This window comes from Lepidochelys olivacea, assembly GCF_965140295.1.
Source record: "Lepidochelys olivacea isolate rLepOli2 genome assembly, chromosome: 10".
Classification (NCBI taxonomy): domain Eukaryota; kingdom Metazoa; phylum Chordata; order Testudines; family Cheloniidae; genus Lepidochelys; species Lepidochelys olivacea.
The window spans coordinates 55657085-55679986 of NC_140420.1; the positions used below are offsets into that span (position 1 = coordinate 55657085).

At 40.5% G+C, this 22902-nt stretch overlaps 2 protein-coding genes and 1 long non-coding RNA gene across 15 annotated transcripts in view; 1 reads left to right on the forward strand and 2 right to left on the reverse strand.

The window, feature by feature from the left end:
• Positions 1-8421, forward strand: part of APBA2 (amyloid beta precursor protein binding family A member 2) — a 199098-nt gene extending 190677 nt beyond the window's left edge. For all 10 annotated transcript variants that reach the window (XM_084642435.1, XM_084642427.1, XM_084642428.1 and 7 more), the window contains 2 exons: positions 5593-5733; positions 7717-8421. In XM_084642435.1, coding sequence (XP_084498561.1) covers positions 5593-5733; positions 7717-7788 — 213 coding nt within the window. In that variant the 3' untranslated portion in view covers positions 7789-8421. The remainder of the gene's footprint in view (positions 1-5592; positions 5734-7716) is intronic.
• LOC311527949 lies at positions 1194-7709 on the reverse strand. The gene is made up of 4 exons (XR_014713480.1): positions 7119-7709; positions 4728-4804; positions 2505-2730; positions 1194-1701 (listed from the first exon to the last, which is right to left on the reverse strand). It is a non-coding gene; the product is annotated as an uncharacterized lncRNA (long non-coding RNA).
• A 650-nt stretch (positions 8422-9071) lies between the features above and the next one.
• The window catches only part of ENTREP2 (endosomal transmembrane epsin interactor 2), a 381215-nt gene continuing 367384 nt past the window's right edge, over positions 9072-22902 (reverse strand). For 3 of the 4 annotated variants that reach the window (XM_084642439.1, XM_084642440.1, XM_084642438.1), the window contains 3 exons: positions 20781-21377; positions 13498-13826; positions 9072-10939 (listed from right to left, as the gene is read on the reverse strand). In XM_084642439.1, coding sequence (XP_084498565.1) covers positions 10754-10939; positions 13498-13826; positions 20781-21377 — 1112 coding nt within the window. In that variant the 3' untranslated portion in view covers positions 9072-10753. The remainder of the gene's footprint in view (positions 10940-13497; positions 13827-20780; positions 21378-22902) is intronic. The other variant, XM_084642441.1, reaches the window with a different exon arrangement.

The following is a 22902-nucleotide window of genomic DNA, read 5'->3' on the forward strand; positions in this document are numbered from 1 at the left end:
CATCTCTAAGAATTTCTGTCTTAATGTAAAATCTGCGTCTTTGTTCCTGTTCCAAATATGCATTGTATTTTTTTCTTTGACTCTGAAGGGCCAAATTTTTAGCCTTCCTTCACATGCATGCAACGTAAGTATACCTGATTAAATAAAATAGTTATGCAGTATAGAAAATTGCACTCCATTTCAAGCAGGGCATACGGATTTTGCATGTCTTTGGAATTTATGAATCTGAAAAAGGGCATATTAGAAGCAAGATTAATCTTGTTTTATCTGAGTGAACTGAATATTCTTGGTATGCAGCTAGACTTTGGGGTTAGGATCACAATTCTCCAGCTCTGGGCAGGCCTGCCTTGAGAGCAAAGTGTTAGCTAACTGAGTCTCCAGTGGTGTGGGGCGGATGAAACGCACGTGGGGTAATTAATTAATAGCTCCAGGGTAGTGTAAGTATAGTAGCTATTACTAGAGAACTGTTGGTACAGAAGCAGAGTTACTGCTTTGAAGGGCAGCCTCCACTCTGTTCTTATTCCCTGCGTGATCTGTGAAGTAGAACTGCCAGCTGGATTTGTGGTGTGGAGCATGTGGGAGTGAAGGTTTGGTAGGGGGCTGATGTGACTCACACGGAACAGGACACAAAACACAAGGGATACTTATTTTACAGGTAAAAGGCAATGATTGGGGTAGAGAGGTGTCCTTCCTGGAGGTGCACAGGCAATTAGGGTTGGGGCAGGTCCATATGCACAAAAGCCAAGAACAAGATTGATTGATTTTGTGCTCAAAGCAGATTTGTTTTTAAATAGGGGAATTCTATATTTAGACCATAGCCCATTCTGGAAAACTGTCAGTATTCTCTTTTGGGGGGCATGTGCATGACATAATCCCTTCCATGTTCTATTAATTGTAATTTAGCTGAGTTATTGTGTGTGCGTGAATAAGAGCACGCTAGTGGCATACGTGCAGTTCTCTCCATCTCCCTGAAAAGTGGGCTGATGTCAGTTAGTTTCATGTTCATGACTCTTAGAAGGTGTAGCTAAAGCCATTTAAAAACCAATTTCCCTTTCCCATCCCCAACATCTTTTAAGATTTTTTTCCCCCTGAAGTAATATGTGCAAATCAAAATTCTTCCTGGAAAAATACGATGTGCTATAAAGGACAAATGACCTGTTAGTGTGTGTTATATAATCAGATTTTTATTCATTTTAGAGCAAATCAGGCAAACATTAATGGGTTGCACAAATGAGAGTACTGGAGGTCTAAGCTTTGCAGGATGCAGCAGAGATAATTGGAGCACCTGGACTTCGGAGGATAGGCCTAGTCTAGACTAGGGTTCCTAATCCTGTGCTGAGTGCCTCCAGTGCCTCCTTCAGTGTCAATCTAGGCACTCCACAAAAGTCTATTCCACGATACAGATGACTGTAGTTTCCCCTATGCTGAGTCCTTTTCAGGAAACTATATTGAGAACTAAGCTGAGTCCAAGGTAAACTACAAACCTGTGACGATCTTGTCTGACCTCCCCAGTGACCTTTTCCTCCCTGCCAGACTGCCAGCTGCTCCTTTTGAAACAGACACATAGGGGATGTTAAAATGCCTTTTCTTCTTGACTTTAATGAAACTTGAAACTTCAGTGCTGGTGTAACGTCCGTACAGGGTTGCTTTTAAATTCCTTTGCTGCAGGGGCGTCTTGATGAGTGACCATTCTAATCTAAACTAAAAATAAAAATGGGAGAGAGATGAAGTAGGAAGCTGTTCTTTTAAGTATATTTCAGAACAAATATTTTCTGACAGCTGACAGATGTGCCGTTTTTCTCTCTCTCATGTTTTGTATTGCATTTTTCACAAGATTGTTAACAAAGACAAACAGCTGGAAAAAAAAGCAAAGTTAAACAAAGTTCCTCTGAATGTAAATCTGTTGAAGGACTGCACCTATCATACAATTTCCAATCTCTTTTACTAATCCCTATTGTATCATACCCCCTTCCCACTCCCAGTCCGGAACAAACTGTGAAAGGGATTTTGTTACATATGTTTACAATCACAAAATACTTCATAAGGGATCTCTACTCTGAATTAATGATCCATTTTATAGCCTGGTTCAGTCCTCTTCTTGTTGTAACTGGACCCAAAGGCTGGGTCCCACAGGCTTCTAAGTCAAGTGCATCAGAATGAGTCTACTCACTAATCATAGCTCTGTGTCTCCTAGGTACACGCCCTAGCTCAGATCTCTTGTGTGAGCCATTCCTAAATTGAGACATGGAACTCCAGTCTGTCTCACTCAGCTCCTGGAACTACTGCCTCAAACCTCCTGAACACTTCCGTTGTTTATACATGCTTCTCCAGAATCTCACCAGTTTAAACCCATGACAGGAAAGCAAGGGACACAGCCTTAGCAAAGTAATTTCTTAACCGCAGTCACATCATTGTTTAAAAAAAACCAAAACACTACAGATTTACAGACCTTTGTACAATAATAGAAGTCCCAAAACGCAGCCTCCCACCACCTTTAATCTTACCCCTTCTGTGAATCAGGTCTTGCAAACATTTCAGGCTAAGCAGAGTCCCTCCTGCCTTCTCCCTCTCCAACTTGGTCTTCATTGTGGCAATGGATGGTCCCCCCTCAGAGAAGCACCCCTCCTTAAATTCAGTCTCTGTCCCTTTTTGCCAGTTGCTCCATAGGCATGCTTGTATCCTGTCCCACTCCAGGCTCCTGTGTAGAGTCCATTGTTCCATGGGGATGGTCTGGCAGTTGAGAGAGAATCTGACTCAAATGGCCCTAGTGTATTGCCTTGATGGCCTCTTAGAGATTGTCTTTCACCAAGGCATCGAGCACCTTTCCTGGTCATAGTAGCTGACTGCAATATATCATAGTAACCTTGCTTTGGGCAAGGTCAGACAGGATTTTAGCACATAACACAAAATGGATGTGCTAATCCAAAATGGAAGATACAATACAAATAGAGTCACAGTTGGACCCAGACCTGAACAGCCCACTCTGCCACAATCACCATTTCACCACTAAAACAATGGGCCTCTAGAATCTCATACTGGCAAAAATCTCCTCCATTCAAATGGTTGCTATGGGTGCTTTTTAGCAGATTCACTGCATTCAGCACTGAGTGACTTTCTATCTTTTTGTGGCAATGGAAATGTTGTCTGATTAAGGACTGCAGCATTTAAATTATTATACCCTTGTGCTCTGTTTATTTCTTTTTTGTGACCTTTTAAACCTGTTCTGTGTTTTTCAGTTCAAGATTTCATTTTAGACTTAAAGGGATACTGGCAGGTTAAATACATATTAAAAGCAAAAACTTCTTCACATACATTGCTAATAACACATTGATTTTTGAAACAGCATTTAAATTGTAATATCTATTAGCTGATTACTTTTTTGCATTTCTCTGATTTTTTTGGAACAGGACATTGGTCAGTTTCATCTTTGTTTACAGAAAGTTTCTAATTCATTTATCTTTTGGGTTCTTCTAATTCACATGATGGTTCTTGCATGCTAACCATAGCTTTTTATCCTGTTCTCATACTGGTATAAATTCACAGTAACTCTGTTGAAGGTAACAGAATAAAAGAGTAAAATTCAGAGGAGAATTGAGTAAAAAGTCTTGTAAATGTGGGGTAATGTTAGTTTCCAGTTGGGGAAAAACAGTCACTGTAATTTTTCTGTTGCTATTGCTATAAAAGCTTTTTACCTAATCCTAAATTTTGGATCTAATGTGAACAAAGTGTCCCTTTAAGAGGAGAGCACTGTGCCAAGGTCCTGCAGGTAGTAATGGCACCATTATTAAAAAAAAACAAAACACTACAACCTTCTGCAAGGAAAGGCTGTAGACAACTGCAATCAAAAAGTATATCAAATGGTCACCAAAATAAGAGATGCAGTGGACAGAAATAACACTTGGTCACTAGCTCTTGTACTTCTAACAAAGTAATTTCCAATGAAGGTTTCTTGCAGGTTACTTAGGACAGATTTTTTAAAAGTTGCCTCTCTTTGTTCTGAAGCAGGAAGAAAGATAACTGAATACAGCCATGTTGTAGCTCAATCTAAAAATAGTAAAGTTTGAGAAGAGAGATTTTTTGGTATTTTTTTAAATCTACCTTTTTTCAAATTTTGAAACTTGAAAAGCTTTGACCAACTCCATAAAATAGTCAGCATTTCTTTTTCCATCAGAGGCCTGTGTAAATGAGAACATAGTCCTAAGTGGCATAAGTGGCAAGGTATATACATCACCCAAAAAATTCCTGCTGTACTTGCCAACCTTTGGGAGTCCAATGATGGAATCTGTCAGGATGCCAAGCTATCCTCTTGCCATTAGTGGTGATCTAGGACATGGGTTCTCAACCTTTCCAGACTACTGTACCCCTTTCAGGAGTCTGATTTGTCTTGTGTACCCCCAAGTTTCACCTCACTTAAAAAGTACTTGCTTACAAAATCAGACATAAAAATACAAAAGTGTCCCAGCACACTAGTACTGAAAAATTGCTTACATTTCTCATTTTTACCATATAATTCTAAAATAAATCAAACAAGTCATTGTCTGTATAAAATTTTAGTTTTTTCTGACTTCACTAGTGCTTTTCAGGTAGCCTGTTGTAAACTAGGGAAATATCTAGATGAGTTGCTGTACCTCCTGGAAGACCTCTGCATACCCCCCTGGGTGAGAACCACTAAGGTAGAAAGCACAGTCCTAAAGTATGTTTTTTTCTGGACTATGCCCTGGCTGTACCTGTTCTGTTGTGGAAGATGCCAGGTGGCCTCCCTGGAGCCTTCTATTTAAGTTGAATCACTCTCCATGATCTTGGACTACATGGAGAAAAACACATTTTAAATATAATGCAGTCTGATTTGTGATAAAGTCACATACTGTTGATTGAGGGAGTTTTCCTACTGGAGATGGAGCTGATGTGGTGCAAGGATTATTTTTATATCCCTGTGGTAGTTTTAAAGAAATTCCCACGGCAACACTTGAATTAATTATATGCTACAACTGGCACCTCAGCAATAGTTGGGGCTCTCACAGGAAACACACTCAACAAAATGTCATTTCAGCTTATCATACTGCTTGGATGTTGTAGCAGTTAGCAGTTTCTCATTCATTACTTAGTTGCTGCTATAGACACATTTAAATACCATGTACTTTTGGAAGGATTAATTTGTGGTATAAACAAAAATCTGGGTTAAGGTTTAATTTGGAGTGTACATATGTGTGGATGAAAGGAACATATTATTTTGTTTTTCCCCCCTCCCTGTTTGGTCTGCTTTGAGATACCAGCTATTGAACTATTGTTCATAAGGTTCCATTCCTCCCCTGCCTTTTTTATTTATGTATTTATTTATTTATTTTTTGCACAGGCCTGAAACTTCATTTCCATGGTGATAGTGCAGCTATTTTAAGCCCAGGTAGATGGACATGAGCTAACATGTTGAAAATAGTGTGGCTATAGTGGCACGTCCTTAGAAGGCTAGCCAGATCCACCACAGCCACCCGGCTCTCTTTAGTGCAGAGCGAACCTGTCCGCCTACCCGGTTGCGAGTGACCTGCTACAGCTTCACAACTGTTAACTTAATTCAACTCTGACTTTGCCTGCCAGATTTGCAGCTTGATGCGAGGTGGAATAGCTGAACGGGGAGGGGTCCGAGTAGGACATCGCATTATTGAGATCAACGGGCAAAGTGTTGTGGCCACTGCTCACGAGAAGATAGTACAAGCCTTGTCTAACTCAGTGGGAGAGGTAAGAATTGTCTGAATTTAAAATATTTTATCAAAGTATTGAAACACGTGAGTGAGAATCTCTCTCTACATACTTTGGCTCCTGCTGTTGAAAACAATCTGGTGCTAACACTGTATTAACACCCCTCCTCCCCACAATGAAACCATAAAAGTAAAGCACTTGTGGCTACATTATCTGGATTTTACCATTAGTTTTCTAGAAAGATTTTCCTGACTGGTTCTGACATTTGAAGCTGCTGTCAGTCATCAACCATTCAGGTAGGTGAAGAAATATCAGTCAAGCATTTTATAGCCAAGAGCTATGAAAAAATCTCTGTTTTAGATTTTCCAGTCATAAAATGAATTGATTGCCAGAGAGGCGAGAGATTAAGACTGACTAATATTTTAATCCTTTCATTTTAGCTGAGATTCTCTGACTCTGATTAGGGAATGGGGTAGGAGAGGAAAACATGTCTCTGTTCCTCACCATGTTTAGCAAAACTAGTGACTGATAAATGAGATGTGTGTTGGTGACATGCCTTCTAGTCCCTTTTGAATTTCAGGTAGCATCACTATGCTTATGCCATGGAAATACTGACCAGCAAGTTAGCCCAACTCTCCCTTCACAAAGCCGTAGTTAACTGGATTTGTGCAGGGAACACCACAAGGATGGTGAGATGGAATTCATACACCACACAGCCCTGTGGACTGCCATAGCTGCATCCACATTACTACAGAGCCAGTAGCCAGTGCTCCTTCCACGCTCTGGTTAGGGTGAGCTAGTACAGAGAACTCCCTCTACTCCCCACCAAGGCCCACCCCCTAAAGGAGTGTTTAAGCACTGGATGGTGAGGGCTGTATGTGGCAGAAGTTCACCCCTTATGAATTGGCATAGCTCCTACTTCTAGTGGTGAAATGATTATCACTAACTCAGAGTAGTGGGCCTTTATTATTTATTTTCTTATTTTTCATTGTGTAGTTTTAATGCGAAAAAAATCTGTGTATATAAAAATCGTTAAATGGAAGGCTATAGAAGTTAAAAACATAGCCCAGGTAATTTATGATTTTTGGACTACTGCAGCTAGAGTTTAAGCTGTCCTAAGTAATTGTACATTTATAAAAGGCTATGGCCTGACTGTGCAGTATCTGATTTTTTTAAAATAGTCTGACAAGTGCAGATTATCATTATTTTAAATGTTCACTGCTGTCTAAAATCACGCTTGGTTCCTTGCAGCTTGTATTGCAGCAATACGCCTCCTGGTGTAAAATCCAAAGTGGCAGGTCCATCTGTGCTTATTTTGCTACAGTTGATAGGTTTGTTGTTTCTTATACCTGCAAAAAAGTTTGTTATAATTTGTTCATGCAATGCCATGTCTTTTAACAATGTTTAATGAAATCTCTGCTTACCTCCCACTCTTCCTACTGAGTATTTACCAGTGTAATTGCCAGATGCTTCCTTTGATTATTTGACACCTTTACTCCTATCAGAGCCCAATCACCCTTGCTAACAGGATTGAAAATGATACTTCTTGTAAATTGCTGATTTAGTGGGAATGGGGGTGAGGGAACTTGCTTTACCTACATTTGAATGCACTAGAACATAGTGGGTGGTGAAGTTTAAACTGCATGTTCAAAGGTTCACTTTCCACGTTAGAGATACTGTTTGTGTAAAGGGATGGGTAGACAGAGGAAAATCCAGTGCCAGTCAATATTTGAGTAGGAAGGGTGAATTTTCATGTACATGAGACTTTCTTCCTGGCTAATTTCCTTAGCTTGGGCAGTGGTGGTTGGATGAAATCTGTAATGGCAGCTGGTTTTCAATTGCTTTTGCTATTTTGATATCATGTCATTTAAAAACAGACCCTCCCCCCACCCCCAGCTCTAGATAGAAACCAGGAATACCTCCCCTGAAGTCAATGAATGCAGTTAGTGATATATGCATCAGGCCCCTAGTGATTCTCAACTGATAATTCTGTTACTATATTTTATGTAAATCAATTGACAGATTCATATGAAGACTATGCCCGCTGCAATGTTCAGGCTTCTGACTGGCCAAGAGACACCCCTGTACATCTAGCACATGAGGCTGTCTCTCTCAACAAAAGAACTAAATGATTCCATCAAAGTTGAAGTCTACACAGAAGCAGCAAGAATTTTGTATTTTGTGTGAATGAAAGGCTTTGAAACAGGACCTGAAGATTCCACAAACTGAATGGCCAAGCGTCTCTCCCTTGCCAAAAAGTGATAACCATCTTTATCACGGACAGTAATCACTGACACAAAACCTTTGTAAGACATAGTATTTTGCAACATCTTCTAAACTCTTTAACCATATTTATTTGTAATCTTCATGTGGCATGGTGTACATCTGTCTGTCATGTTTGATAATGAGTCGGCAGAACATTTACTGCAAAGATAAGCAACTGAACAGCAGCCTCAAGAAAAAAAAAAAATCCAAGTCCCATGTAATGGTCCCTCCACAGCGAACTGCGTAATTTGAAAGCTGATCCAGGGCAGATGGCATTTTAAAATTTCAGTGATTAGGAATGTGTGCTATTAGATTCTAATGTAAAGTAAAACCGTGGTAGTATTTGGTGTAGTTACATTTGTCATAATGGTAAGTATGGCAAGGTGTGAATGTAAGTGTATAACAAAAGAACAGGAAAGTGTTTCTGATGCTAAATAAAGAATAAATGCCACAAAATTAAAATATTTATTTACATTTATTTTTAATTTTCATGGTTTAACAGAACTACTTTTCTGATACTTAAATGTGTTCCATGGTTTGTGTACTATTTTTATTACCCTTTTATTTACATTTGCTCAAAATGGGAGAGCCGTCCTTAGTCTTCTATAAAAACATTCTTATTTCTGAGGCATTGTTCTGAATGTTTGTTTCCGGCGAGTGAGGAGGAACTAGCACCATCCGCACTATTAGACTGTGTATAGATAAAAGAAGTAGTAGTAAAGTTGTATTCATTATGAGAAATTGTTCATTAATGTAACTTTGTCTTGATTTTAGGGTCGGGGGGAGGGAGAGACAGGATGACAAGGCCTTGAAGAAAATACACTGTGACTTTAGAAGCTTTACCCTGCAGTAACTGAAGCTTTAGAATTACTGTATTTCAAGGAGTAACATAGATGTTGCATGCAACTGACCTTAGGAAAGAATTAACCCTAGTCTCACTAATAAATCTGGAGTAATAAAGACAACTTGCTTATCTTGTTTATTCTGTTAGTAAGTTTACAGAATTCAAAAATCTTACTGGAAATTTAATTCTTCATCTAAGTGCAGTTGCAAAGAATCAGGTAGTTGGAATCCATCTGCTGCCTTGAAGTCAGAACAATAGTAGGTGGTATTTCTGCAGAATGTATAGTGAATGGATGCTTGCAATTACCCTACCTTTTTGCCACTGGATGTCACTGTAGCTTCATATGAATGTAGTTGAAGCAGCATCAACTTAAAATACAGCAGTATTGATGATTGACAAACACACATTCTGAACTAAAGCTACCCATCTCCAGTTACACACCCTTGTGACCTTTCCACAGATTGTCTGCCAAGTTCAGAGTGACACAGATGAAAACAGCCAAGCAATTAAACCCCAGAGATATGTTTATAATTTTGCACATTAGATTGGATTCCTTATGAGAACACTGTTCATGCCCTTTGCTGAGTTGTAGCTTGCATTGCTTTGTTCTCAAAGACTTGGCAGGCACCATTTGGCATTAGCTGGGATTTTTACACCAATTTTTAATGTAGAACAACTACTAGAAGAAAATTGTAGTAATAAAATGTTTCATGCTAACAAATGGACTAAACCAAATCAGAGCAAGATGAGGGCCCAATGGGATGACAACGATATATCTAGATTAAGGGTTTTAAAGAGGTTTTTCAGGGCCCAGGGCAAAATCTGAAACTCAGCCCCCCTCCCTTCCAAAATTACCATGAAGTCTAAAGAGTTTAAGATGGGAGGGAATGGGGGTCAGCAAGGGTCCAGGCCAGTGGGGTGGCTGCCCTCCTCACAGGGAAAGGGGAGCTCTGGCCCCTCTACTGGTGGGAATGGTATCCACAACCCTACTCCTAGCTCTGGGTGGCTTCAGACCCACCAGATGATGATGACAGGGTGGCAATGATAGGGTCTGAGCCTGGCCAGGATGGGGGAGTCACTTCCCATGATGCAATGCCACTCACTCAAACTTGGCTCAGCAGCCCCCCTCCCCCATCCCTGCCCCCAGGTAGCTCTGTCTGGATTCAGCTCAGTGGTTCTCCACGAAAGGTTATGGAAGTCAGCTTTTAGGCAATTCTAACAGTGCAATGGCTTCATCCATAGTGCACCTGCTGGACATAATTTGCAGCGAATTTAGACCTCAATTTATAACGGCATCTCCCAAACAATCAAAGTCATGAGCATTCAGAAGAAAACAAAAAATAAATCACTGTGCAGCCTTTACTAGAATTAAAAGGGCCAGGGGCATTTGAGAAACAAAACAGCTCTAGCAGAAGATAACAATGAGCTTACCATCATGAAATCTATGTACACTTAGATATGGAAAGAAAGGGACCAGCGAAAGCAGGTATGCTCCTATAATAAGAGCGACTCTTTATATTTCTAACCAAATCAGTTTGTGCAGAAGAAAGTCCAGAAATACTTTTTATTAAAACACTGATGATAGTTAAAACCCGTTGAGTACATTAAATAAATGCAACTCGTAAGTTGTACAAAAGGTCTCTTGGTGATGGTTTTCAACAAATGCTGCAGGGCAGCAGCATCTCTATCAATACTTCCAAATCAATGCGTGTCTGTTTGGGAAAACATTTGTTACCAGTTTAATAATAACCCTTTACATTTTGCAAACTGCAGGGCTCAAAAATTTACATTCAGAAAAAGAGTGGTGTTCTTCTACTGTTAAATAGAAAGTGGAATTCCAAAAGGAAGACACTTTTTTTCCTTTCTAAGCCATCCATTATTTGCATTTCTCTGTGTGCTGGACTCTTCTCGTTGCTGGAATCAGCTTTTCTGCATACCTGTAAGCTGTTATCAAAGGATGGTCTCCCGGCAAACTCCAATCAAACTGTGTGGCCTGTCCCGCTCTAAACTGCGAGTTATGTGGGACCTGCGTAAGAAGGCAACTGGAGAACTTAGAGCACCACAGCTCTGAAGGTGAAGATCTTCTTGAAGTCGTTTTCTAGAGGTATTCACATTCTGCTGGGAACTTGTAATTACCTGATAAAGGGGGAACATGGAGGGAGGATGAAGAAAGGAGACAGGATAAGAACTGTTTGTTTCACTGCAAAGGTTCAGTCACTTCTGTTACAGTAACAGTTTTCTGCTCACTCTGTTTTATTGAATTTTACTTAATACTGGGTAGGCCACAGAAGGTAAAATCCTAATATGGCCAATGGCCTTTATTTCAAGTGGGAGGGGCTGTGCTTTTGCTGCTGGAAATCTCAGCTTCATTCCTCACTGACAACCCATGAAGCAGCAGCATCATGTAACTGCTGCCAGGACAAAGAAAGCAGAACCCACTATCTTTCAAAAAAAAAATCTTGGTTTAAATTAAAGAAAATATGTTCCCCCTTCTCACATGGGAACAAACTGGTAACTGGGGGCCTTCCAAATGGTCTGACCTGGGTGCAGCTAGACAGGAAACCTGAGTTAAGCTGGAGTGACCTCAGGCTCTTGATCTTTATGCTGCTTCAGACCGCTTTTCAGAGATAAAGGGGAGATAGAGTACTGCTGTGGTTGGCCTCTGCTGATCAGAGAGTAAGTGATGGAATTGTGACCCCTGCTGAGGCATGAAGGAGGGGAATTAGATAGAGAGGAAGATGTTTTCTTAGAACACAGCTTTACCTTTTAGTCCTCAGGTGTAAGTTTGGGAGGATGAAACTCCATCCATTTGCTTTGAGGGGAGATGGTCATGAGTGTTTTGGGGAGGGGAAGAGAGATTGATTTTTCTCGTCCATTAACTAAAATTTGTGTTCTTTCTTACCATCACTTAAAGAGCAACTCTTTTGTGAAGTAGCTTGTCACTTCCATTTACACCTCTAACTCTGAATTACATAATGGTTATTCAAAAGGCTCTGAGCTTCAAGAGCAGATTGATGGAGCTGCTTGGACTTTGAGTGACTGTTAATGTTTGCTGACTGGAAAAATAACTTTGCTAGGATTACTCCCTTTGTCTGAGGCAGCCATGTGTCTTCTTGGCTCTTAAAAGCCTACACCTGATAAAAATTGCACTAGTGGTTTCCATTTTTACTATCTGTCTAAAACACTCAGTCTATGGTCTTTTTCTTTTTGAGACGTTATGGCTTTCCATTATAGCCCTAATATACTGTTTTCAGATTTCTAACCGTTGGGAGCTTAATGACTGCAAAGCAATAAAAATGTTAACGACATACAGTCACTGTGGAATTCTTAAGTATCTCAGGATATTACTGCTTTTCCACTGCTGTAACTAGATATCGTAAGGTTAGTATTTCACTTTGTTCTACTTGCCAGCTAGCAAAAGGCTCATGCAAATTATCTTAGGATCAGGCCTTGGTCAATAGTGGACACTTTGTACAGCACTTAGGTTTCTCTGACAATGCTGTTTAAAGACAGAGGAAGTTTTCATACTGCTAAGGAAAAGAGTGGACAAGCAGGCAAATGCAATACAGACAATGATTTCCAGGTTATGGGGTTGCTCCCATTTATATATCCTCAATTTTCCACCCAGAATCTTATGGTAGTGGGCTAGCATCAGTGTTCCCTCTAATTTCCCCCACACATGTGCGGAATGGGCTGGGGGGGAGAGGCGCAGCAGCGCTGGGGTTGTGGGATAGGCTCCCCAACCCCGACTGCAGTAGATCCTGGGCACAGGCCGCCCCTCCCCCAGCCATGACTGATTGGGCGCTGGGCTAGGTTGGGGGGGCGGCGCCTCTCCCCCAGCCGCAGCAGGTTCCCTGAGCGCCTGCACAGCTTACAGGTAACTTGGGCAAGTGTGTTTCTCAGACAGCCTCCCGAACCACTGGGAGAAGGGAACTCCATTTCTACAGCTGATATTTTCATTACAAAATGAATAAGAGATCAATCCTGCAGTCGTATTCAAGTAAAACTCCCACTGAAATCAAGGACTTCAAAATTTGGCCAACAGGCATTAGCAAATTAGATGGCCAAAAAGGGTTTATTTTGAATCATGCTTTAGAGTACAAAACATCTTAAGCTTCATGCATTGTTCAGTGCTTTGTGTTTTCATGGTCTCTTCCAAGCACTTGAACCCAACTTTCTCCTCAGTCAAAGGTGTGGGGGATCCTCTGTTCCTTAATTCAGAGAATTGGAATTTGCCAACTTCCTAAAAAATAACCAAACCCAGCATTCATCTTCTAGCCAGAAGCATGAGTGAGCACTGTCCTCCTTCAGAACAGATGCCAATACCACTTGTCTATCTACCCAAATGTATCTGCTCCAAAATGCATCTGAGCTTCACTAGTTCAAGAAGCAAAAGCTACAAGTCAGTTTCCAAACCTCTGTATCCTATATCCTCAAATACATTTTCCACCCCACCTTACAGTTGGGGAGAAGAGAGTAAGCTTAAAAATAAGGTGAGAGTTCCCTATAAATCTTCAAGGACAGCATCAGTATAAATTCCTGCTCTGTGGAGTTTAAAGACCATCTTTAAAATCATGTCATGTTCAGTTCAAAATATGTCATTGCTTGACAAAATTAATACTCAAAAGCCAACCCAGGACACAAGCATGTTAGCACCAGGTTCCTGCTTATTATAAATACCATAGTGATCCTACCTGGTCTATAATGTTGGCACTGAAGATGGCTTCTTCCATGTGTCTTTCATCAGATTTGATTACAGATCTTATGCTGTTCACAACGTGACGCACTTCTGGAGGGAGATTACAGTTCGAATGTTCCAAAAATTTAGCCACCAAAATTTTTGTGTCTTTATAGGCCTTAAGGTCTACTAAAGAGTGCGGTCGCTCTTTGGAGATTGTGTTGAAGGCCTTTGGCTTTAACTGTAGGTCAAGTTTCCTTGTGTCTCTTTGTTTTCCAGTTGATGGGAAACGGCTTACAGAGTCCTGGCAAGCAGAGGCAGCTACATGAGAACTAGAAACGGGAACTAAAAATAAAGGGGGGAAAATGAATTTTTTTAAAAAAGTCTAGAATAAGAAAGGTGTCAAATCAAACATCCTCACAGGGGAGTATTATAACATTCAGCCTACAGCCTATAACTCCTAGTAGGTTCACAGTGCAACACCAGTATAAAACAAAGGAAACATTAAAAAAAAAAGGAGTACGTGTGGCACCTTAGAGACTAACAAATTTATTTGAGCATAAGCTTTCGTGAGCTACAGCTCACTTCATCGGATGCACTCAGTGGAAAATACAGTGGGGATAACATTCAAAAACCATTGGAGAACACTTCAATCTCTTTGGTCACTCGATTACAGACCTAAAAGTTGCAATTCTTCAACAAAAAAACTTCAAAAACAGACTCCACCAAGAGTCTGCTGAATTGGAATTAATTTACAAACTGGATACAATTAACTTACGCTTGAATAGAGACTGGGAGTGGATGGGTCATTACACAAAGTAAAACTATTTCCCCTTGTTTATTCCCCCTCCCGCACCGTTCCTCAGATGTTCTTGTCAACTGCTGGAAATGGCCCACCTTGATTATAACTATTATCTCCCTCCTCCCCAGCTCTCCTCCTGGTAATAGCTCACCTTAAGTGATCACACTCCTTACAGTGTGTATGGTAACACTCATTGTTTCATGTTCTCTGTGTATATATATCTCCCCACTGTATTTTCCACTGAATGCATCCGATGAAGTGAGCTGTAGCTCGCAAAAGCTTATGCTCAAATAAATTGGTTAGTCTTTAAGGTGCCACAAATACTCCTTTTCTTTTTGCGAATACAGACTAACACGGCTGTTACTCTGAAACCTGTCATTTAAAAATATCGATTTTAAAGACTTCTAATAAGGGAATTGAAAGCTGGTGAAACACTTCACACTGGCATTCCTGGAAAAGTTCTCCATTTACAGCACTGAGAGTGGCAGGGCAACATTCCTCCCCAGGACCAGGAGGGACCACATGGAAGAGTGGATAGGTAAAAATAGTCATGTTCATTGACCCTTCTGCTAATCTGCTATCATGAATGCCAGTGATACTATTTGAGTTAGGGGAAATTTTTCCACTACAGGCTGGGCTGAGACAAACATTCATTATATACAAGCCACTGCCCCTATGCTATAAACACAGCTGTAGACTAAAGTTCCCAGGAGAACTAGTCAGACTAAGAAAAGTTTAAGATGGTCCGGTGGCTTCAGTCATTTTATTCCAAAGTGAATAATGCATCAAAACATTGTGAAAAATAGAGCAAAAGTCCATGATGAAATAAGAGATCCAGGTCTCCCCTGATTTTCTCCTGAAGGCTGCTTCCCAAAATATGTGGATGTGCTGCATTATAATTTGTCACAAATCTTTGCCCCCACACCTACCTCAGTGGTTCCAATACGTTTTACTAAGGCAACCTACCAACTGCACTGAGTCTTTTTTTGCGAACCACCATTAAATATATGTATCCTGTGCCCTGGCATTGCAACCCTAACTGGCTTGGTGGATAGGTGATGGAGGGGCAGCAGGGTCAAACTTAAGTGGTGGTGCAACCCCAGGTGCAGGACAGGAGCCACTGCTGCAGGGTGATCATAGGGTGGACTCACTCTCCACCCACCCCTGCCCCTCTGCACCAAGCCAGGAGAAATGTGTATGTGCCTAAGCCCCGTGACTCAAATGGGATGGTTTGGGAACCATCTCTTTTAACTGGGAAACTGTAATGAAGCACTAGAATAAAAGAAAAGAGAGATAACATCTGGATCTAGGCATCATGTGCATGGAAAATGGCATTATCCGATACGGAGCATAATTTATTATTACTATTATTATTAACAGAGTTTGGGGGAAAAGATTCCCAATTACTTGATTTTATTTTTCAGTCTGTAGCTTGGTATAATTATTGATAGGGAAAAAAACCCCTATAATCCAATTTTAGGAAATCAACTCCTCTCCTATTTCCTAATGTTGGCTACATGTAGGAGCTCAGGCAAATGATCACTTGTTAAGAAATGTTTCCAGGGTTACGATGCATTTTCCTCTTTGTTGTATCTTTATCAAAGGTGCTCATATTTAATATTATAAGCCTAATCTTGACAACCAGTTGACATCAATGATGCACAGTGCGGACTCAGCTCCTTTTGCGAGCAGGCCCTATTGTAATTCCTGAAGAGACCCAATTAATCATAGAGGTATCTAGGATGTACTAGAAACAAGCAGGATGAATTCCTCTTGCCTCTATGTCTAAAGGAGCAGGAGTTCTGTTTAATAATACCATCCCCCATTACAGATTCATTCTGTTGCAGAGCAAGTGTCATGCACCACTAATTTTAGTTAATATACGCATTCTGGATAATATTGTGCCAACTTTTCCTGAGCTCCATCCTATCATTCAGTTGCCAAAGCATCAATGAACTGCAGAGGGGCTATCAAAGCATCTGCAAACAGCTCCAGAGGTATTTTGCTCTCTGCTGAAAGGGTACCTGTGAGGCCAGCACAATGATCATGTGATGATGCCACATAGTAATTACCACCACAGTCTTTTTGTCCGCAGGCTTCTGACAGTCAGAAAGGATTACATCCACCTATTTTTGGTAAGCCTGTTTATTACTCTTTCCAACAGTGAAAACTATTTTGAACTTCTAGGTACATTACAGAGTGTTTTTCTTCTGTATCTTCAGGGCAAAACATATAATGAAAAACAGGTCTAATCCTTCCTGGCAAAGTGTATAATTAAACCAGGGAAAAACAATATTAAAAGAACACTGAGTCTCACAAACTCAAAGTCATAATGAAATTAAGAAGGCTGGCTGCTTCTGTCCTTAACTTGCCTTGATGTAGCTAGGTACTGCAATACATGATGGTGTATGGCTCTCCAGTTAAGAGGTAACATTTCAATGGGTTTAAGTGGAGTTTGTCTTGGCAGCCTTTACCACACTCATGACACTGGGCATAGAGCAAAATGAAATACTAGACATTGTTATCTGCCACACTAGTCACTATAGAGAATGCCAACAATGGATGGGTTTACTCTGGACTAGAGTGCACAGCTATATTGGTAAACCCTCCCAGCATAGATGCAGTTTATACTAGTATCACTAATTGTTTTAGTCCTCCTTTGTTATGGTAATAGCTTAATGAAAAAAATATAAACAATTCATTTATAAATAATTTTAAAATTGAGAACCCATTTCTTACTGAGATTGTATGTGAATTTACCACAGTCACAATGTGCAGGGATTACTGACCGTCTATTACATCAAAGGTATTTTTGATGTTCTTGTATCTGAAACAGCAGATATCCTGCTTTAAACAAACAAACAAGAAATCTGACTCCCAATATCAAGAGGTAAGTGGATGGACTATTAACCAAAGAGACCAGAATGGGTCTATCATGTCAAGTCTTACTTGGGGGCACATTAATCTGAGGATTATTGACACAAAACTCCATAAAGTCTTAAACCTGCTTGGAAACAAACACTTTAACTCCTGGATTATTAATACGTTAAGCGTAATGGCTGTTGTGTTACTGTAGGTAATGCGCAAGTGCAATAATTATGCTCAAATATTTTATGCTGGAAGCTAGTTGTGCAATGGCTGTAGCATGCATGATCCAATCTGGCAGAGACCCTCCACATCAATATGTAGCATTACATTTATAAATGCCTGAAAATCAGTACTTATATAGTGGAAATATGGCAGGCACCTGAGAGAAGATAATTGGTGGCGCCTGGGAGCGGAAACTGAGTTCTCAATTAACATTTTCCTACAACTTCTCCATCATGAGACACATACCTGGTCTTCCCCCATGAAAGATCGCCCCCACACAAATCTACCAATGTAAGCACTTTATTTTCTGTGCGTAAATTCCCCATCTATACAATGGGGATAGCAAAGAATTTCTCCCCCACACTTTCTCTTTTGTCTTTTTAGACTAATCTTTTTGGGGTAGGGACTCTCTTTTCACTATATATTTGTACAGCACTAGCAGGATTAGTCTCATTTGGGGCCTCTACATGCTACTGTAACACAAATGATAATCAAAGGACAGAAAGCTAAACTGTAAATTACTGGCAACGACTAGCTTTTCCTCTGCGTTTTGGGTGGAGCCCAGCTGGTTCCCAGCATCCCACCTCTTGTCCTCAACTCTGTTGATCCCCAGTTCCATTTCTGCAAGGTCACACCTCCCCCCAGTGCAAGCCCTCAGGCACAACTCCCTCCCTGCGAGGAAGTAGAAACAAGCACAAAGGAGAGTGGGTGTGTCAATTTTCTGTAGGTTTGTATTCCTCTGGAGAACATTTGTTTGGCCTGGCTCGTGATCAGGATGCTGATGTTTCCTTTCCCTTACCTTGCTTTTCTCCTCTATGGAAAGCAGGGACCTGTGTGTGCTTTAACATCAAAAAGCTTTCTTCCTACTTCTGCCAACAAATTCTAACACAAATACAGAGCCATTGGGGCCCTTCGTACTGGGCTGAATCCACCTCACTGCAACACGCCCACCTAGGTGGACTTGGCACAAAGGAGTTGCATGGGTAGAAGGGAAACAGAATCCTCCTTCCCAGGCATGGAACATCAGTAGAGTTCTGTGCCAGATACTGCAGCAACTATGCTGAATGCTGTTCCCCCATTCTGCAAGGAACATCCCCACTCCTTACCTGGCCACTCTCACTTTGTTCCCACATCCCAGCATGGTGGTGTGCCAAAGAATGTGGACCCCCTTGAATGGGCTGCAGATCTTCTGCCTCTCCTCCGCTGAAACTACCCCAATTCCACTGTGCCTTAGGCCTTCACTGCTGCATAGAAGTTTTTCCACTGAATGAACAATGTACAGCCTAAAGCAATTACCAGATTGCAATTTGCAGCATCTAAACATTCCATGTTACACTCTACAGCTTCATAGCCCACCCCTGAAGTATCCAGATCAAATGCTTAGGCAGAGAAAGCCAAAGATAAGCAACTCCAGCTGTGTGTCACAAGAGAAAGGACCTTAGGAAAGATTAAGCTGAAGGGGCTGATACAAATAGCTGCTACATGTCTTTGGAAATATGCTTCTTGTAATATTTATGTAATTTCCAAATAATGTTCAACAAACTCTTCACCCGAGCAGGGAGGAAAGCAGGCAGATGTTATGACTAGGGTTGAGGAACTTCATGGAGCTGGAGATTTTATGAATTTGTCAAACTGTTGCTGAAGATTACAAAATGGTTTGAATTTGCAAAGTTCTCTTTCCCTTCACTTAAACTCATCCATTTCTTCAAAGGGATTTAATTTTAAAGAACAAAGAATCTCCCACAAGCTAGATCAGCACAAGTAAGCTTCCTATATGTTACATACACACAGGGGCATACTGGTGTTGTCTTTAGATCGTTCTCTGCCACTTTATTTACAGTCTCTCTTAAGCAAAACAAACAACCTAATGTTTGAGTCCAACTTTTCAATGCATGAAGTGGGTGGTAAATTAAACAAAATGAGTTCCCATATCCCTAGTTTTAACCCACACAGCTTCTTCTTACCAGATATGCAGCATTATAATAACATTCACACATAAGAAATCCAACATATACTATTTTTAGATTAAGGACACACTTTTATTGGGTTGCAATTTGAAGCCAGGTTTCCAGATTTAAAATGCCAGTGCATTAACTCATTGTCCCAGGGAGCTCACAGAACTACGTGTTAACGTCTCTGAAATTCACAGAATCACAGAAATTAAAGATCCAAAAATCCTAGTAGATCGTCTAGCCCATCATCCTGCTGGTGCTGGGTTATTCTACATACTATTTTCTTTTCATGTTTTGTCTGCTTCTGCTTTAAATTAGCCAAGCAATGACTCTTCCACCAGTTCCCTTGGAAAACTATTCAACAGGCCAACTGCTATCACTGGTAGGGGAACTTTTCTTCCTTTTACTTTCAATCTATTTCTCCACTTTACTCCTTTGAAAATCCCTGAACAATTTACTTCCTTTTGTGATGTCGATCCCTTTTCAATAGTTATAGACTGTTGTATCATCTCTGCTATCATTTGGCCAAATTATTCTACTGTAACAAATACTTTCTCTTTCACAGTAATAAACTGATTTTTCATGAAGAGTTGGCAGCTGCTAAGCAAGACCTCTCCCTTTCTCTCCCTCTGTGGCTGAGGGGGTTTTATAGCAGAAGAGACTGCTGCAGGAGAGCCAGACACTACCACCTTCTTGTTCTCATCACCATCCTTCTGAAACTGACCCGCTGTCTTGTCATACTTGTCATACACAGTCATACTGCAGCTGCTGCCTCTAGAGACAATGCTGTGAGTGTATCGCTTGCTGATCCTATCAGACAGTGCCACTTCAGGGAGGCAAACCAGAAGCCAGGCCTGCTGCACTACAAGTATATCTGCTTGGCCACTCCCCTTTCCTGAGTGGTACCCCAGCTTCCACTCAACTCTTTAGTCTTGGTGTTCAGTGTGACAGTGGCATACTAGGAGAAGCACCTGTTCTTTATACGTTGCCCAAGGTGTAGTTTTTTGACTCAGTGCAGAAAGGTCAATACAATTAAGAACAAAAAGAAAAGGAGTACTTGTGGCACCTTAGAGACTAACCAATTTATTTGAGCATGAGCTTTCGTGAGCTACAGCTCACTTCATCGGATGCATACCGTGGAAACTGCAGCAGACTTTATATACACACAGAGAATATGAAACAATACCTCCTCCCACCCCACTGTCCTGCTGGTAATAGCTTATCTAAAGTGATCATCAGGTTAAGAACAGCAATTATTAATTTCACACGTGTACACTTTTCCCCACATTCGTTCTGCCTATAACTTTTAAACATGGGAAATGTACAAGGAGCTAAATTCTACATATGTAAATCACACTGCAAAACTTGATATAACTTCCAACAATACTAGCTGCAAGATAAATCACCTGTGCTTGATTTGTTCCATACTACATTGCCTTAGTGGCCCACACTTACCTTCTGTGCTGGATGAACATGATACAGGGTCACTAGTGGACCGGACTATGTTTGGAATGCCGTATTTTCTAATGTAGTGCTGCTGGGCAGTTCTCTCGGGGCAGCCATAGTGTGATGAAGTACTTGCAGGCACAGAACAGGGAGAGGGCTGAGAGTGTACAGCAGCAGGCTGGTTAAAGACCCCACAACAGATTTTCATTTGTTTCAAGGGTGGCGTGGCTTTGTTTTCTCTAACAGAGCTCTGGGATTCTCTTTCTGATGGGCTGAAATTCTCTGAAGAGCAGTCTGAGGCTCTGCCATGAACATTGTTCTCATATTCCTGGCCTTGAGATCTGTCCATAGAAGCTCTGCTGTGGGAACTCCCATCCTCATCAGGGGAACATTGGGAGTTAGTCCTGTGAAACCCAGAGCGAATGCTGTGATCCAAACTGGTGCAGCTTCTGTTTGTGGCCCCTTTGTGGGTTGTACTGTATGGAGAAAAGTGTGTGGAATGAAGAGACCCCTGAACTTCCAGAGAATAAAGATCCTCTGAAGAGTAGCTATGATCTGGGATGTCAGCAACCTCAGAGACCATAAGAGAGGTACTGTCAACAGACACTGCAAAACAAGGCATTTGGAGTATTAGCATATTGCAGTCGTGTATATCATCATTATTAGTATTCATTCATTGATCAAAGTTTTATACCTACCAGTATTATCAATGCTAGTTTTGTGTCTAACACCTTGTAACTAGGCATCACATGTGTCTCAAATACACTTCAAGGACCTTTTCGAAAAAGAGTCCACCCTTGTACCATCTCTCTAGCATACAAAATGTACAGTGTATCAGAGATTTCTTTCTCTCTCCGTGGTAGATAAAAGCTCAACATTCTCTGCAGATATACATCACTGTGGAAGCCTTTTGTATTAGAAGCTGAGATTTTTATCTCTTCTTCCAAGATGCTCAAACATTTATATTATAAACGAAAACGTCTGTGTGTTACGTAAAGTTGTATTTTTCTCCTCTTTTTGTCAGAAATGGTTTTCAAAGAGAACAAAGAACCATACCTACATCCTGGCCTATACGTTCTTTTTTGCCTAACTTCAGAATACAACCAATTACTTTTCTATAGTGGACTAGAATTGATGAGGAGTTACCAGGTGTCATCCCCTAGTATATACAGAATATACATCACTTAAAATAAATTGTTCCATTCAGCTCAGCAATCTCAGATGCCAATGAAAGCTTATGCTCAAATAAATTTGTTAGTCTCTAAGGTGCCACAAGTACTCCTGTTCCTTTTCATGTAATAGCTGTTGATAGCAATGTTGGTAAGGTAAGGTCTAGCTGCACAATGACTGCTTTACTGTGGCACTCACAACAGTGACAAGGTTATTTTGGGGTATTTTTGTGAGGGTGGGCGTTGGGGGAACCTAGCATAGACACAGACATAGCATGTTAATGTATAATATACTTAAGCAAAATGTTTGCAGTGTTGTTGTGGCCATGTTGGTCCCAGGATATTAGAGAGACAAGGTGGCTAAGGTAATATCTTTTATTGGACCAACTTATCTTGGTGAGAGAGAAAAGCTTTCAACCTGACACAGAGTTCCTAAAGAAAAGCCTGTGTAGCTCAAAAGCTTGTCTTTCTCACCAACAGAAGCTGGTCCAATAAAAGATATTACCTCACTCACCTTGTCTCTTTCTCAGTATGTAAAGGAATACATTCTTGTGGTTGGAGGCAGAACCTCTTTAGAAATGAGAATATACATGAAAATGTTGGATTTATATTCACTGTATGTATTCTATCATGTTAGTAATACCAACATTTAATAAAAATGTAATGAAGAGTTACATTTTTAAAAGATGCATATATACTTTTACACCCCCCATTATGTGTCAAAGAAAGAGTATGCATTTTAAAAATGTCTACATAATAAATACATTTGCACAGAGTTACAAAATGTTTGACTGAATCACTGATTCTTAACTCAACTACAGCATCACATATTATTTCAATACAAAGCAGAAAGGGGAGACATTCTGCTCACCATAGTGACCCAATAAATTCAGTTTTGATAAAACAAATTAAATATCTGCTAGGAGTATATAAGAAAACTCTTTGAAAACAGCACCTCCTTA